General features: G+C 55.8%; 1 protein-coding gene and 1 pseudogene across 1 annotated transcript; both read right to left on the bottom strand.

Moving 5' to 3' along the window:
* Positions 1–1,458: 1,458 nt before the first annotated feature.
* LOC115892540 lies at positions 1,459–1,561 on the bottom strand (annotated as a pseudogene).
* A 4,159-nt stretch (positions 1,562–5,720) lies between these two features.
* BCL3 (BCL3 transcription coactivator) lies at positions 5,721–17,314 on the bottom strand. Its single transcript, XM_010377519.2, has 9 exons — positions 16,817–17,314; positions 14,479–14,632; positions 9,512–9,620; positions 8,592–8,796; positions 8,397–8,485; positions 8,089–8,166; positions 7,396–7,563; positions 6,965–7,082; positions 5,721–6,335 (listed from the first exon to the last, which is right to left on the bottom strand). Exons 1-9 carry the CDS (start codon positions 17,070–17,072, stop codon positions 6,148–6,150), a joined length of 1,365 nt encoding a protein of 454 aa, XP_010375821.1. The 5' UTR covers positions 17,073–17,314; the 3' UTR covers positions 5,721–6,147.
* Between the last annotated feature and the right edge of the window lie 246 nt (positions 17,315–17,560).

Below are 17,560 nucleotides of genomic sequence, written 5' to 3'. Positions count from 1 at the left end.
CACAAGTGCTGGAATTACAGATGTGAGCCACTTCAGTCTTTTAAGAGATGGGGTCTCACTATGTTGCCCAGGCTGGTCTAAAACCCTTGGGTTCAAGTGATCCTCATGCCACAGCCTTCCGAGTAGCTATGACTACAGGTGTGTGCCACCATGCCCAGCTATATTCTTTAATTTGGTTACAACTGTGGAATAAAAAATGTAGCTAAAGGCCGGGCGCGGTGGCTCAAGCCTGTAATCCCAGCACTTTGGGAGGCCGAGACGGGCGGATCACGAGGTCAGGAGATCGAGACCATCCTGGCTAACACGGTGAAACCCCGTCTCTACTAAAAAATACAAAAAACTAGCCGGGCGAGGTGGCGGGCGCCTGTAGTCCCAGCTACTCGGGAGGCTGAGGCAGGAGAATGGCGTAAACCCGGGAGGCGGAGCTTGCAGTGAGCTGAGATCCGGCCACTGCACTCCAGCCCGGGCGACAGAGCGAGACTCCGTCTCAAAAAAAAAAAAAAAAAAAAAAAAATGTAGCTAAAACACACATTTAGGCTATGACCTCATTGTTCCATTTTTCCACCAGGACAAATAATAGGTCTCATCATCTCTACTTTTTTTCCTCTGACATCAAAACTATCAAAAATTCTTAGATGATGGCAACAGCAATTCCCATTTATGAAGCTTTTACTCAGCGCCATGGCCTATAATAAGTACTGCACATAATTTATTCCCCCCCCCTTTTTTTTTTGAGACAGAGTCTCTCTCTCTGTCACCCAGGCTGGAATGCAGTGGCTCAATCTTGGTTCACTGTGGCCTTGACCTCTTGGGCTCAAGTGATCCTCCCACCTCAGCCTCCTGAGTGGGTGGGACTACAGGCGTGCACCACCACTCCGGCTAATTTTTGTTTTTCCTTTGATCTTTTTTTTTTTTTTTTTCTGGAGAGACAGGGTTTCACCATATTGCCCACGCTAGTCTTGAACTCCTGGGCTCAATCGATCTGCCCACCTCCAGCTCCCCAAGTGCTAGGATTATAGGCATGAGCCACTGTGCCCCGTTCATTTTTTTTTTTTTTATCAGTTTGGACAGGAAGCAGGATTTATTGGTGGGTGTGAGTAAGCAGGGCTCGCCACTATTCCAGGGGCCCATGATTGGGGGTGTACCTGATGCCACAGCCATCCGAGATGAGCTGCTTTTCAGCCACCGTGTCTTCAAATTGATCTGCACCAAACTTGGTAAAGTCCCACCTCCTTGAGATGCGGATCTTCTGGTGGCCAGGGAACTTGAACTTGGCCCTGGGTAGGGCCTCGATCACATGTTCCATGTTCTGCAGCTTGGTGCAGATGGACGTGATGCCTTAGCCAATGTGAACCCTGGTCACCACACCCTGGGGCTTTCCAAAGGCGCCTTGCATACCTGTCTGGAGTCTAGACTGGGGTGAGGTCAAAGTCGGAAACATGAACATACATTGGAAAGGGCTATCTCCAAGGTCCCTTAAGGCCACCCCTACATGCAGCAGGCTGTGTATACTACCGAGGGCACTGCTGTTTTCGGCCACTGCCTACGAGGAGGGGAGCACAATTAGCTTGACTGATATTCATGTTTAAACCTTGGAGCAAACCTGCAAGTTGCTCTAAGGATTAAACATAAATATTGGCTGGGTGCGGTGGCTCACGCCTGTAATCCCTGCACTTTGAGGGGCCGAGGTGGGCGAATCACCTGGGGTCGGGAGTTTGAGACCAGTCTGATCAACATAGTGAAACCCTGTCTCTACTAAAAATACAAAAAAATTGGCCGGGCGCAGTGGCTCAAGCCTGTAATCCCAGCACTTTGGGAGGCCGAGACGGGCGGATCACGAGGTCAGGAGATCGAGACCATCCTGGCTAATACGGTGAAACCCCGTCTCTACTAAAAAAATACAAAAAAAAAACTAGCCGGGCGCGGTGGCGGGCGCCTATAGTCCCAGCTACTCGGGAGGCTGAGGCAGGAGAATGGCGGGAACCCGGGAGGCGGAGCTTGCAGTGAGCTGAGATCCGGCCACTGCACTCCAGACTCCAGCCTGGGCAACAGAGCGAGACTCCGTCTCAAAAAAAAAAAAAAAAAATTAACTGGGCGTGATGGTGCATGCCTGTAATTCCAGCTACTTGGGAGGCTGAGGCAGGAGACTCGCTTGAACCTGGGAGACAGAGGTTGTGGTGAGCCGAGATTGCACCACTGCACTCCTCCAGCCTCTGCAACAGAGTGAGACTTGGTAACAACAAAACAAAACAAAAAAGAGAGACAGGATCTCCCTCTGGCATCAGGCTGGAATGCAGTGGTGTGATCGTAGTTCACTGCAGCCTTGACACGCTGGGCTCAAGTGATGCTTGAACCTCAGCCTTCTAAGTAGCTGGGACTGCAGGCACACACCACCATGCTCAGCCAATACATTTTTTCATCTTTTGTAGAGACAGCGTCTCACTATGGTGACCAGGAAACAGAAAGACTGTTTCTTTCTCTCTCTCTCTCCTTTCTGCCTTCCTTCCTTCCCTCCTTCCCTCCTTCCTTCCTTCCCTCCCTCCCTCCTCCCTTCCTTCCTTCCTTTCTTCCACTCTCTCTTTCCTCCCCTCCCCTTCCCTTTGAGCCAGGGTGTTGCTATGTTGCCTGGGCTGGTCTTGAACTCCTGGCCTCAGGTGATCCTCCCACCTTGCCTTCCCCAAAGTGCTGGGATTACAGGTGTGAGCCATTGTGCCTGGCCAGCAAAGGACGTTCACATACCCTTCAAGTCTGGCAGCTTCAGAGATACCGGAGCCCAGGGTCTGAGTCAGAAACACTGAAACACGGTTGCAAACAGAAAGACGCATGGATGTCCCGGTCAGGAGGGCCAGGCACACACAAGTCACCCAGTCAGTGCTCACACAGGCCATCCAGAAGTGCGTGTGCACGAGTGTTTGTGTGCACACACACAGCCATTCACGGACCCCAGCAATGACATCCAGGAAATTGTTAAGGCAGTTGGCCCCATAGATGCAACTGCATTACAGAGTGATGGTGATTAAATGTTCACTATCAGCAATTCACCTGACGACCCAGAGAACCCCCACAGATTAAACAAACAAGCAAACAAAAAAACCCCACAAAAAACAAACAGAAAACACCTCCATGCTGTGGTTTGAATATTTTTTCCTTCGAAACCTCATGTTGAAATCTGATCCCCTCACTGGAGCCCAGGTAGAGGTTGCAGTGAGCTAGGATCTCCTGCTGCACCCCAGCCTGAGTGATAGAGTGAGACTCTGTATCAAAAAAAAAAATGAAGAAATTTGGACCAGGCGCAGTGGCTCACACCTGTAATCCCAGCACTTTGGGAGGCTGAGGCGGGCAGATCATTTGAGGTCAGGAGTTCGAGACCAGCCTGGTCAACATGGTGAAACCTCGTCTCCACTAAAAATACAAAAATTAATTGGGCATGGTGGTGCATGCTTGTAATTCCAGCTACTCGGGAGGCTGAGGCTGGATAATTGCTTGAACCTTGGAGGCAAAGGCTGCAGTGAGCCGAGATTAGGCCTCTGCACTCCAGCCTGGGCGACAGAGCGAGGCTCCGTCTCAAAAAAATAAAACAAAAAACTTTGATTCCCAAGATTGGAGGTGGGCCTAATGTGAGGTGTGTTTGGGTCACAGGGGCAGATCCCTCATGAACAGATTAATGCCCTCCCTGGAAGGTGAATGAGTTCTCCCCATTAACGCCCATGAGAGATGTATGTTAAAAGGAGCCTGGGGCTTTTCTCTCTCTCTCGCTCTCTCCTGCCACGTGATCCCTGCACACGTGTGGTTCCCTTGGCCTTCTGCCATGAGTAGAAGCAGCCTGAAGCCTTCACCACAAGAAGCAGATGCTAACACCATGGTTCTTTAATTTATTTATTTTTTGAGACAGGGCCTCACTCTGTTGCCCAGGCTGGAGTCAGTGGTGCGATCATAGCTCACTGCAGCCTCGAACTCACAGACTCAAGCTATCCTCCCACCTCAGTCTTCTGAGTAGGTGGGACTACAGGTGCCTGCCACCTTGCCTGGCTATTTTTTTTTTTTTTTGTACAGACAGGGTCTCACTATATTGCCCAGGCTGGTCTCAAACTCCTGGTCTCAAGGGATCCTCCTGCCTCAGTCTCCCAAAGTGCTGGGATTACAGGTGTGAACCTCCATGCTTGGCCTCGATTTTGGACTTCTTATGCCCAGAACTGTAAGAGAATAAATTAGCATTCTTTGACTGTCACGGTGGCTCACACCTTTTGTAATCCCAGCACTTTGGGAGGCTGAGGTGGGTGGATCACCTGAGGTCAGGAGTTCCAGATCAGCCTGGCCAACCTGTCGAAATCCTGTGTCCACTAAAAATACAAAAAACTAACCGGGTGTGGTGGTGCAGGCCTGTAGTCCCAGCTACTTGGGAGGCTGAGGTAGGAGAATGGCTTGAACCAGGGAAGTGGAGTTTGTCGTGAGCTGAGATTGTGCCACTGCACTCCAGCCTGGGCGACAGAGTGAGACTCTGTCTCAAAAAAAAAAAAAAAAGTTAGCATCATTTCAAGTCACTGAATTTGTGATTTGTTATAGTGGCAACAGGAAACCATTACAAACCCCAACTGACACACAGAGACATACCCCAGAGTCAAAGTACAGATGTGTGGCTGGGCATGGTGACTCAGGCCTGTAATCCCAGCACTTTGGGAGGCGAAGGCAGGCGGATCGCCTGAGGTCAGGAGTTTGAGACCAGCCTGGCCAATGTGGCAAAACCCCGTCTCTACTAAAAACACAAAAATTAGCCAGGCGTGCTGGTGCGTGCCTGTAATCCCAGTTACTCAGGGGGCTGGGGCAGGAGAATCTCTTGAACCCAGGAGGTGGAGGTTGCAGTGAGCCGAGATCACGCCGTTGCACTCTAGCCTGGGCGACAGAGTGAGACTCCGTCTCAAAACAAAAAAACAACAAAAAACCACAGATGTGGTCCATTAGAGAGGCCCTGTGGAACCACTGAGTAAAAGTGCCTCACGCCATGAGAGGCAGTCACACCGCAACAATCACAGCATCACCCCAGATTCAATATTAGGAACACTCCCAAACACCACACACTCGGCCAGCCAGAGACGACTGGGGCTGAAGTCAGCTGTGGGTTATCACCGGGACCCCTACACTACAGAAACACATATGCCCGGGCTCACTACGGAATCCAACAGGGTGCCCTGGAAAGATATCACACACTGGCCAGGTGCGGTGGCTCACGTCTGTAATCCCAGCACTTTGGGAGGCCGACATGGGAGGATCATGAGGTCAGGAGTTCGAGACCAGCCTGACCAACATGGTGAAACCCCGTCTCTACTAAAAATACAAAAATTAGCCGGGCGTGGTGGCACGTGCCTGTAATCCCAGCTACTCAGGAGGCTGAGGCAGGAGAATCGCTTGAACTCGGGAGGCGGAGGTTGCAGTGAGCCGAGATCGTGCCACTGCACTCCAGCTTGGGTGACAGAGCAAGACTCTGTCTTGGGGAAAAAAAAAAAAAGATATCACACACCATGTTCTCCTTAGAAACAATGGCACAGTGACAATGATGGCAACATTTACAAACACACCAGAAGTCCCAGAATGATACATAGGAGATTGTCTGAGACTCACAACATCACTCTGGGAGTCAACTGGATTCAGTGCATGGGTGTGCACACACACGAAGACACTTCTGCCAGCTCCATCTCATGAAAGAGGCCCATGCACCCAAGGGATATGGTACAAAAATAGTTTATTACAAAAGAAATCCAACCAAAATGCTTAATAATTTACATCGTGATCCGTGCCCGTTACAGCCCACCTCTCCCCTCCTCAGTTGTCTGGTAGAGTGTGGAGGGGAGTGGCTGTTCCCTGGGTCCACCAGCTCTGGGAGGGGACACGGAAATGGAAGATGTGGGTGACATTACGGACAGGGACTGGTGCCTGAGAATACTGGGGTCAGAGTCCTGGGCAGGGAGCGAGATGGGGGAACTGTGCTCAGAAGAGGGGCTGTATGGGTAGGTGCATGTGCTTCTGTGCAAATCCTGGTCCCGAAGATGCGGGGGGGGGGGCAGAGTGAGATCTTCACAGTTTCCAGAAGGGTTGACCCCACAGGGCAGGGGGCCCCTCCTCATGAGTCCAAGATCTGCCCCCCCATCCCCCTCAGCTGCCTCCTGGAGCTGGGGAGGAGGGCACCGGCCGGCCAGGGCCTCGGAGGACCCCGGCAAAGGGCAGGAAGGCAGGTGGAGATGGGGAAGGAAGGAAGAAATTGGGAGGAGCCATGGGGAATCCAGGGGGGTCCTTGGGGGGAGACCGGGAGGGTGAGGAGGACGGTGATGCAGAGAGAAGACCTGAGGAAGGAAGAGAGACAGAGGGGGAGGGTGGTGAGAGGCTAGACCCAGAGAGCAGGGGCTGGGGCCTGAGATCTGGGTCTAAGGGAGGAGGGACTGGGGGTCTGAAGGAGGAGGGGCTGGGGGTCTGGACTCTTGGATCTGAGGAAGGAGGGGCAGGAGGTCTGAGGGACGAGGGGCTAGGGGTTTAAGTCCTGGGTCTGAGGAAAGAGGCATTGGGGACCTAGACTCCTGGGTCTGAAGGAGGAGGGGCTGGGGTCTGAGGGAGAAGAGGCCAGGGGTGTGGACTCCTGGGTCTGAGGGAGGAGGGGCTGGGAATCTGGATTCCTGGGTCTGAGGGAGGAGGGGCTGAGGTTTGAGAGAAGAGGGACTGGGGGGGTCTGATGGAGGAGGGGCTGCGGTCTGAAGGAGGAGGGGCCAGGGGTCTGGACTCCTGGGTCTGAGAGAGGAGGCTAGGGGCCTGGAATCTTGGGACTGAGGAAGGAGGGGGTACGGTTTGGGATTCCTGTGTCTGAGAGAGGAGGCCAGGGGCCTGGACTCCTGGATCTGAGGGAGGAGGGGCTGTGGGTTGGGATTCCTGGGTCTGAGGGAGGAGGCGCCAGGGCTGGAGGTTGGGAGCGGTTTCTCACCATTGGAGCTGAGGCGGCTGCTGCTCTCGGGGGAGGTGTTGGCGCTCCGGTCAGGGGAGGGTTCTGGCTGGGAGGTGGAAGCAGGCCGGGCGGCCTTCCCCCTCAGGATGTCGATGACCTGTAGGAAGATGGGCGTCACCATAGAGCCACCCCTGCCTGACAGCCCTCTCTCCTTCTATCCCTCCTAGCTCACGGGATCCAGATGGTGGCCTCTCCATCCCTCAGTAGGAAAAGATGGGCAAGGCACTTCTTTTCTTGGTGCCAGTCTCTCCTCATTTCTGGAACTCACACCCTCGCTCTCAGAGACTCACCCACTCCCCACCACGCAGCGGCACAGACACCCTCACACCTCTGCGCTCTGGCACACTCTCCTGCCACCAGCCCGCGGACACACGTGTGCAAGGGCCATGCCCACAGCCGCCCCGGCTCACCCTGCGGCTGCGCGCCACCATCAGCGGCGTGTCGTTGTGGCAGTTCTTGAGGCTGCTGTCAGCGCCGCTGCGGACCAGTGTGCGCACCAGCGGGAGGAGCCCGCGGCCGGACGCTGAGTGCAGCGCGGAGCTGCCGGAGTACATTTGTGCGTTCACGTTGGCGCCGTGCTGCGGAGCGGGAGGGCCGGGTCAGGAGGGCGCGCGGGTCACCCGGGCAAGGGAACAGAGGCTGGAGGCCTGGGTAGGTGGCCGGCACGTTGGGCGGCACCGGATGGGGTGGGGTCACAGGAAGGTAGGAGCCACAGCCAAGGGCGAGCCAAGCGGGACTGCGCTGGCGGCGCTGAATGAACCGGAGCTGGACACCGAGGCCCGCGCCCCAAGGAGTCGGGGGGGCTGGAAGGGGGAAGGACAATGCGTGGACAGGGCCTAGCTGGAAGGCGGGGTCGGCCAGGCCATCGCAGGGCGGGGCCTAGGCCGTTGAGGGGGCAGGGGAGGAATGGGACATGTTCATAGCCAGGGGCGTGGAGCCCGAGGGTTGAGAGAACTAGGCCTTAAAGGAAGGGTCAGAGCTGGACGCGGAGCAGGAGCAAGAGCCAGAACTGGAAGGCGGGGCCAGAGCTAGAGGCTGGGGCCAAAGCCGGGTTGCGGTCAGAGGACAGGGTGGGCGTGAGGCTCAGGGGGCGCTGTACGCACCTGCAGCAGCAGCTGCACCATGCTAAGGCTGTTGTTTTCCACGGCGTGGATGAGCGGGGAGCGGCCGCTCTTAATGTCCTGCGGCGGGGAGGGAAGGTCTTTGAGTTTCTCCAAACTCTGCTCCAGCAGCCGGCGACCCTCATCTCGACCGCATCCCATTCGTGGGTTCCAGCCTCTCTCGGGTCAGATACTCCAAGCCCCGCCCCACGCGGGCGCTCTCCCACGCCAGCCCCACACTGGCCCCGCCCCCGACAAGACCCCGCCCCTACTAAGGCCCGGCTCCCTCCCAGCTCCTAATGCGCGCTCACCACTGCGTCGATGTCGGCACCGCGCTCCAGTAAGAGCTGCACGGTTTCTTGGCACTCGGTGTTCACTGCCACGTGCAGGGCAGTGAGCCCTGAGGGAGGGGAAGGTTTGGTGAAACCTAGGCCTGGGGCTTTGCGGCCGCTGATGGACTCCAGGTCCGCTGGACAGCCCAGCCGTGCCCCGCGGTAGACACTTACCGTCGTAATTGCGAGCCTCCAGGTCCAACGTGCCAGGAGCTGCGCTGTCCAGCAGGGCTCGCAGGCAGGTTGGGCTGCGGTGCTCGCACGCCAGGTGGGCGGCCGTCTGGCCATGGCGGTCCAGCGCCATGGGGCTGGCACCAGCTGTCACCAGGAGCCGGACCACAGACGGTAATGTGGTGATTACAGCCAGGTGGAGCGGTGTCTGGGGAACAGTGACTGTGAGGGACCTGTGTCCAGCCCTGCTCTCTAGTCCTGCCTCCCTCAGGTTTTCTGAACCCTTACTCCTCATCCTGCAGTCTTCCCCAGGAACAGAAACCTGAGACACCTCCTGTCTCAGATTCAAGAGTGGGGGACCCATGCTCCTCCTTCCCCAGGACCCAGAAGACTGGGCCTCCAACCTCCTCTTTCCCTAGTACCGAGATTCTGGGTCCCCAGCCCCCTCCCTCCTCACCTAGGAGGTCTTTAGGCCCCTCCCTCTCAGGAACAAGGAGTCCAAGGCCCCAGAGCCCTTCTTCGCCAGGAACCAGGAGCCCGGAGCACCTCCCTACTTAGAGTCCAGACCCCCAGCCCTCCTCCCTCAGACCCAGGAGCCCAAGCCCCCAGCCCTCCTCCCTCAGACCCAGGAGCCCAAGCCCCCAGCCCTCCTCCCTCAGACTCAGGAGCCCAGGCCCCAGCTCTCTTTCCTCAGACCCAAGAGCCCAGGCCTGCAGCCCTCCTCCATCAGACCCAGGAGTCAAGGCACCAATCCCTCCTCCCTCAGACCCAGGGATCCAGGCCCCAGCCCCTCCTCCCTCAGACCCAGGAGTTCAGGCCCCCCACCCCTCCTCCTTCAGACCCAGGGGTCCAGGTCCCCAGACCCTCCTCCCTCAGACCCAGGAGTCCAGGCCCCAGCCCTCCTCCCTCAGACCCAGGCTCACCTGCCGTAGGTTGTTGTAGATGTCCAGCTCCCGGCCCCCCTGCTGGAAGAGGTTGACCAGCCGGTGCACAGCTGGCAGGTTACCCTGCACCACAGCAATATGGAGAGGCCTGGGGGTGGGGGAGTGAAAGAATCACAGGCATTAGGAGCTAGCTGTTCACCTCTCACCCTCATGCTGTTGGCAATGCTAACTCCAATGTGTTGAATGCTTTGGAAATGTCCCCAGTATCCAAACACTTCTCCCCACCCACTCCTTCCATCCTGATTTACCACTCACTCCCTCCATCCTGCTTTAGCCACCACTGGCTCCCTGCTGGTCTAGCACAGTTCCATCCTCATGGTTTTCCTGCTTCCACCTATGCTCTACTGTCTGTCCCCCACACAACAGCTAGAGGGACCCTTTTATTTTATTTTATTTGTTTGAGGTGGAGTCTTGCTCTGTCGCCTAGGCTGGAGTGCAGTGGTGCTATCTCACGCTCACTGCAATCTCTGCCTCCCGGGTTCAAATGATCATCCAACCTCAGCCTCCCGAGTAGCTGGGATTACAGGCATGCGCCATCACGCCCAGCTAATTTTTGTATTTTTAGTAGAGAGAGGGTTTCACCATGTTGGCCAGGCTGGTCTCTAACTGCTGGGTTCAAGTGATCCTCCTATTTCAGCCTCCCGAAGTGCTGGGATTACAGGCATGAGCCACCATGCCCAGTCTGGAACAAAAGTTTTGACTAAAAGGGAGATAAGGACAAACTGGGATGGGGCCATTGTTCTGGAGGCTGTACAGCCCAGAACCCCCTTCCAGACTGAAGGATTTACTCCCTCAGCTTCTGGGAAGATCATCAACTTTCAGACCATTTGGGAATTACCCTCAGCTGAAGAGAGCTGCTTGCCCAAGGTCATGCCCCATGTGAATCAAGAGCAGTTGCCCTTCAATGGCATCCAGTCACTGGTTAATGCCAGTGTAGAAGGCCTAGCCTCCTGACCCCAATGCTGAAGGCCATTCTAGCTTCAATATTCCCTGTGGGATGGCTGAGGCCGCGTGGAGGCGACACAGCAGCTCAACTTCTCCTTCTGCCCAGATGGGCTTCCTTCATCCCACAGGTGTTGATGGAGAGCATTCAGGGAACTTCCTGCTCAGTTTCCAGAGACCCCAACCTGGAAAAGCTATTTGGAGACTGATGTGTGTGTGTGTGCGCGCGCGTGTGCGTGTGCACACCTGTGCATGTTTGCATGGGATGGGGGACAGAGTGGAGGACCCAAGGAGGACTGTGTGTACACAGTGGGTGGCAGGATCTTTATTTAAAGTCTGTTTACTGAGTAATTCCTTTCTCACCACCACTCATCTCTCTTGTGGAATGTGTCTGTAGAATCCAGTTTAAACCAGCCTCCCAGGTGGTTCTGATGGAAATGCAGAAATCCTGGGGCCAGAGTTGCAAATTGGGCCACAACCCCTCCTAGCCTAGCCATGTGCTAGGGCAAAGCCATGGCGGCCTTTTGGAGCCTCAGTTTACTCTTAGGTAAAGTACAGCGCCCACATGCCAGGGTGAGATCACGCAGGTGAATTGCTGAACCTGACTCCTAATTCGTGAAAGCCAAATTTAAAAATAAAATGTTGAGGGAGGGGCCGGTGTCCCTGGGAAGGCTCCTCGCTTCTCTGCGTCTCCCAGGACGCCTGGCCTAGGTCCCTCTCGGGGCGGCCAGGGTTAAGTGAGGGCAGACGGAGCGAATGATTTCAGAGAAACCGTCCAGGCCTGAGTTCCCATAAACGCGCGGGCCGCAGGGGGTGGGGCGGGGCTGGAGGAAGTGGGGACGGGAGGGGCGACCCAGCCCTCGGACTTCCAGTAACAGGTCTGCTGGGCGGGGCTCCGCTTCCTGCTCCCGGGGGAGGGAAGCCTGTCCCGCCGGGGATCTACCCTGGCCACCCCCGGCACCCCAACTTCCATCCTCGAGTGGGGCGGGGGATAGGGGAGCCCAGCCAAAGAAGACCTAGCTCCCTTGAGGTGTGTGTGTTGGGGGGGCATATAATCCCGAGTCCTCCAGCCTGGGGGACCCTCTGGAACTCCACCCGTTAGGGTTCAGACTCCAGCTGGCTGCAAGTCCTCCTTATCCCGGCATCCACTCCCAACATCTCTCTGGGAGCCAGAAATAGCCCTAACTCTTCTTTAAGAATAAGGACTTCCCCCCTCCTTCGGAGCTCCAGGATCCCAAACTACCTTGCCTGTCCTTGTCCCCTCAGAGACCCAGAAATACAGCGCCTCAATCCCTGCCCCTTTGGGGACAGAGACTTTCAGGCCCCTCGGCGTGAGCATTTTCATCCGCCCAGCGCTTAGAATGTCCTGCTGCCGCTGTCGTGAAATTCTTAAGTTTTGAGCAAGGGACTCTGCAAATTTCTGTATCTAGTGCTGCCCCTGAAGTCCCTCTGAGTGCCAGGTCTCCAAGCTGCCAAGCTGCTCCTCATCCCCTCGGAGATTAAGGAATACAGTTTCCCAACTTCTGCCTTCTGAGACTCAGAACATCACCCCCACCCCGCCCCCCGTCATCCCGCCCCCTCCCTAGGTTTCTAGCTGCCCAGTCCCTAACCTCTTGGGGGTCCAAATGCCCCAAGGCTCGTACCCGCCTGTTAGAAGATGCAAGCCCAGCCTCCCAACCTTTTGGCTTCTGCGGGGACCCAGACTTAGCGTCCCCCGCCCTCCTCGCCCCCACTGCCCGCCCCCGCGGGTGTGAAGTGGAGCCGGTGGCGCAGGCTGGGGCCGGGCCGCTGCCCGTTCCGGTAAAGTCTCAGCCCCAGCGGAAGGGGTTAAGGGTTGGAGGAAGCGCCAGGAGGGGGGAGGCTGCGAGTGAGTGACGGGTGCTGACGTGGGGGAGGCAGAGCAGCTGGGTTGCGGTCAAGTTCTGCGGGAAGGGATTTCCCCCAGCAGGCAGCTGAGGCAGAAGTGTTTGCCTTGGGGGAGAGTCGGGGAGGCAAGGTGGGGGGAGGGCCCGGGACTGGAGACTGATGGGCCGAGCGGCCTCTAGCAAGCACACTGCTTTTCAACGGCATGGAGAGTTCACCCCTGGGGGCAGAGACTAAGTCCACTTCATAGATGACCCCCCAGAGGTACCCAGAAGGGAAGGGAACTAGGTTTTATTAGCTCTTTATAATCTCGGTCACTTTCTCCTGCTAGGGCTCTGGAGATGGCCTGCAACCTACCCTGGGAGCTCTGCTCAAACACTACCCATTTCCATGCATTGAGCACTTACTCTTTGCCCAGCCCTGTTCTGTGCACTGTATTAAAACATGTGTACAAGATCTCACTGAATCCTAATTGTGATAGGTGCTATTATGAGACCCAGTTTCCAAATAGGGAAACTGAGACTCAGTGACATGAAATCACTCAGTGGGCCAGTGGCGGAGCAGCCCCCCTGCTACTTCTCTGCAGAAGTAGGCCTGTTCATCTCCACCTGTGGTTTCCAGGCCCCAGACTAATTCTCACATAAGCGCTTTGTATAAATCATATCATTTCTTCCTCCCGGAGACCCTCACACGTGTTGGTTCCTGTTTTTACAGAGAGGGAAACTGAGGCATAGAGGGAGGAGAAAGTGGCCATGCTGAGATTCAAACCCAGGTCGATAGAATAATAAGAATCATGATGATCAATTGTAGTGAGTGCTTACTATGTGCTAGGCACAGACTAAACCCTCCCGTGCAACACTTCTCAACAGCCTCACAAACATGTTCTTCAAACTGCAGGTGATAAACCGTGGGGGTTGTGAAATCAATTTAGGGGATCTTCAAATTAATGTAGTGGGCTGTGACCACAAAACAATGAAGTCAACTAGAATAGAAAATGGCAAAGTAAAGCTGTAAAGCTGGGCTCAGTGGCTCTCACCTGTAATCTCAGCACTTTGGGAGGCTGAGGTGGGAACATGACTTGAGCCCAGGAGTTTGAGACCAGTCTGGGCAACATAGCAAGACCACCATGTCTCTACAAAAAAAAAAAAAAAAAAAAAAACAAAAATTAGCCAGGTGTGGGAGGAGTGCCTGCGGTCCCAGTTACTCAGGAGGCTGAGGTGGGAGGATCACTTGAGCCCAAGAGATCAAGGCTACAGTGAGCTATGATTGCACCACTGCACTCCAGCCTGGGTGACAGATCGAGACCCTGTCTCAGAAAAAAAAATAGGAAAAAAAAAAAAAAAAGAAAATGTCAAAGTAGAACCCACATAGTAAGGGTGAGTATTGTTTCATTTTGTGCAATTTTAATTTCAAGTTTGTGTGTGTGTGTGTGTGTGTGTGTGCTGGGTTTGAGATAAAGTAATAGTAATATTAACAAACACTTACTCAACATTTATGCTAGGTCCAGTGATAGGAGTTTTACATGTATAATTCATATAGTAAGTTAATCGATGAACTGTCTTTCTTGTTTTTAAGTTGCGATAAAAAATCTGAAGACCACTGTTCCAAAAATAGTGTTCTAGGGGTGGGCTTGGGGCTCATGCCTGTAATCCCAGCACTTTGGGAGGCCAAGGTGAGTGGATCACTGGAGGTCAGGAGTCGGAGACCAGTCTGGCCAACATGGTGAAACCCTGTCTCTATCAAAAAATACAAAACTTAGCTGGGTGTGGCAGTGGGCACCTGTAGTCTCAGCTACTCGGGAGGTTGAGGCACGAGACTTGCTTGAACCTGGGAGGTGAGGTTGCAGTGAGCCGAGATCATGCCACTGCACTCCAGCCTGGGCGACAGAGTGAGACCCTGTCTCAAAAAAACAAAAACAAAAACCAAACAAAAATAGTGTCCTAGGAGGTAAATGCTCTCAGGGTGCCCATTATTCAGAGAAGGAAACTGAGGCTCAGAGAGGGGAAGGGCCTTATTCAAGGTCACACAGCCTGCGGTGGAGACTGAGTTCTGACTCAGGTCCACGGGAGCTGAGTGGCCCTGTGTTATGGACAGCTGGTCTTCCCAACCACCCCTCCCCTTAACAGGGGACTGTCACTCACGTGTCTCCGTCCTCATCTGCACGGGTGGCCATGGCGATGTCAGCAGAAAGGGGGTGTTCCATGGGGCACATCATGGGGTACAGGGGTGTAGGCAGGTTCACCAGAGGAAACGGGGAGCCCATGGTCCGAGTGGGGTACAAAGGCAGTAAGGCTCCTAGGCAATGGAGGACAGAGGAGGGACGCGGGTGAGGCCACACCCACAGACCCTCAACCCGCTCCCCACTTCCAGATCTTTGATCCTGCAGTGTCACCTACCTTTTCTCCCAGGTCCCTTTTGTATCCCATACTGGGTCCTCAGGGCCTAAAACAAACCCCCTTCCACATCCCTCCTCTGGGCTCCAGCAGCTTCCTCTCCCTCCACGGCTGGTCACCCTCATTGTCACTTATCTTCTGACCCCAATCTCCAGTCAGACAAAGGGTCCCTTAAGAACAGAGGGCGCACCCATCATCACCTAGCAGGGAACCCGAGGGACTGTCTGCGGAGTGATTTTGTGGCTGATGAACAGCTGGGTGCAGGGTGTGGGATAAATGTAGAGTGGATTTGGAGAGAGTGGAGGGAGAGAGGAGGTGTCACCAGAAGCTTGTTCAAACTGTTTTTGAGATGGAGTCTTGCTCTGTTGCCCAGACTGGAGTGCAGTGGCACGATCTTGCCTCACTGCAACCTCCGCCTCCCAGGTTCAAGCAATTCTCCTGCCTCAGCCTCCCAGGTAGCTGGGATTACAGATGCTCACCACCACGCGTGGGTAATTTTAGATCAAACTGTTAAAAAAAGGGGCCATGGCAGGCCGGGCGCAGTGGCTCATGCCTCTAACACCAATACTTTGGGCGGCCAAGGCGGGTGGATCACCTGAGCTCAGGAGTTCAATACTAGTCGGGGCAACATGGTGAAACCCTGTCTCTACTAAAAATACAAAAATTAGCCAGGTGTGGTGGTGCATGCCTGTAATCCCAGCTACTCTGGAGGCCGAGGCACAAGAATCATTTGAACTTGGGAGGCGGAGGTTGCAGTGAGCCGAGATCACGCCAATGCACTCCAGCCTGGGTGACAGAGCAAAACTCTGTCTCAAAAAAACAAAACAAAACAAAACAAAAACAAAAGGTGGGGGACCACAGCAGCAGGCAAATCTATACCAACCCATCACACAGACGGGGAAAACTGAGGCCTGCGTTCTTACTCTTGGAATGGGAAAGCTGGGAGGCCGTGGCAGAATTCCTGACGCATATAGCTTGAGGCTCTCCAGCTGTCACACTGATGGGGTGGAAGGTGCAGAAACTACCTAAAGTCTTGGGGCTCTGGAGAAGGGCTCTCTGCAGCTTTGGGGGTCAATTGGGGATGGTGACATGGCTACAGCTGTGGTAGGGGACACCCCTTCTTGAGATCAGGGATGGAGATGAGTTGGAGAGAAGAGTGTGTAGTCTTTGTCCTCTGCTGATCCTTATGGGTCCTCTGTTCTTGAACTCCTAAGTTTCCAGGTTCCCGTATCTCCAATACCAGGCCTTGGGGCCCTGAGGCTTTCTGTCTGGAGACCCCTGAATCTTTCATCCTGCCTCTAAATTACCCAGAGTCTCAGAATTACCCAATCTTAGGATCTTCAGTCCCCTGATCCCCTCCACCCCACCTGATCTTGACCTCAAATCGGACCCTGATCGCTTGTGGTCCCACACAACTGAGTACCCAGAACCCCGGGTCTCTGTTCCCCTGGGTCCTCAACACCCCCTGGTATCTGGGTCCCTGGAGCTCTGGTTCATTTCCTTGGATCCTTGTGATCCCAGGTATTGGGGTGCTCAGAACCCCATCTCTGTTTTCATAATGCCCATGTCTCCAGATATCTTGGGTTCCTGAGATTGTGACATCCTGAGATCCTCAGTATCTGTCTCCTTAGAACCCCAGTCTCTGTTACCCTGACTTCCTTTGATTCTAATATCAGGATACAAGGAACCCCAGTTTCTCCAGCCCAGCTCAGCTTCCTCATAACCCTACACATCTGGTTTAAGAGCTTGTACTTTTTTGTCCCCAGGACACCAGGCTTTGTGTCCTGATTCCCTGACACCCCCATATTTGTACCAGTGGGCATTGTCCCTGGCCCCCCCATGTCACTCAGCCCCTGGGCTCTGCCCCCCAGGGTCCCCAAACCCCCAGATCCCTGTGTCCCAAGGCACAGCTTACTGGCTTCCTGATGATCTCCTATCTGTATCCCTGGAACCTGGGGTTATATCCTCTTGTCCCCCAGGTTCCTGGAGAGACACGGGTTTGTGCCTCGAGCTGTGTCTCCTGGCTCTGGTGACCCTATGCTCTGTGTGGCTCCCACCAGGCCCAGACCCTCGGGGGGCCACTCACCCGGGTAGTACAGCGCCTCCGGCCTGGCCAGGCTGTGGGGGGGCCCGGGGACCGCCGGCAGGTCGCAGCCGCCGCGCAGAGGGTCCAGGGGGACGACAAGGCCTGCAGCGCCGCGGGGAGCGGCGGGCTCCGGGGAGGGCGCGCGCAGCGGGCGCTTGCGGAGCGGCAGTGCGGCGCCCGGGAGTCCGGCGGCCTTGGGTCGGGTGCGCAGGTCCACGGGCCCCTCGTCCATGGCCCCCGCGGGGCATCGGGGCATGGGGCCGCCGGGGACGGCGGCCGGAGAGCGGCTGGGCTCGGCTGCACGGGAGGGTGGTTTCGCCGGGCGCCGGGACTTCCCCTGCAGCCGGCTGAACTGAAGGGACTTTTGTCGGCCGGGGCGGTGCCGGCCGCCCGCCTCCCCGCCCCCGGCCCCCCCCGGGGCCACCCGTACGCCCCAGGGGTTTCCTGGACCCGCCGCTGCTCCCGCCGCTCTGTGGTGCAGCCTGCTGTGCGCCCCGCCCGCGCCGCGCCCCGCTTGCCCCCTCCCGGCCCGCGGCGCCCTGGGCAGCCAGGCCTTGGCGGGGGAGCGGGAGGAAAGGAGGGGTGGGGGGAGAGGAGGCGGGGTCGGAGGGTGGGGGGGTGTCCCCAGCCCTGCTGCCAAGGGCCGCTCTCAGTCTCTCTGCCTCTGTTTTTGTGTTTCTGGCTCTATCTCTCAGCCTCTCTATCGCTGAGTCTGTAACTGTCTCTCTGGTTCTTCTGTCTGAG

Source organism: Rhinopithecus roxellana, chromosome 12 (assembly GCF_007565055.1).
Source record: "Rhinopithecus roxellana isolate Shanxi Qingling chromosome 12, ASM756505v1, whole genome shotgun sequence".
NCBI lineage: Eukaryota > Metazoa > Chordata > Mammalia > Primates > Cercopithecidae > Rhinopithecus > Rhinopithecus roxellana.
This window is presented reverse-complemented; position numbering and strand designations above follow the sequence as displayed.

Bases quoted from the DNA above. Each gene is read 5' to 3' on its own strand.
- BCL3 (XM_010377519.2), bottom strand. From the start codon at position 17,072: ATGCCCCGATGCCCCGCGGGGGCCATGGACGAGGGGCCCGTGGACCTG. The intron at 9,621-14,478 runs GTGAGTGACAGT...CCCCACCCCCAG, and splicing joins GCAGATGAGGACGGAGACAC to GCCTCTCCATATTGCTGTGG. The intron at 8,167-8,396 runs GTGAGCGCGCAT...TCCCCGCCGCAG, and splicing joins GTGCCGACATCGACGCAGTG to GACATTAAGAGCGGCCGCTC.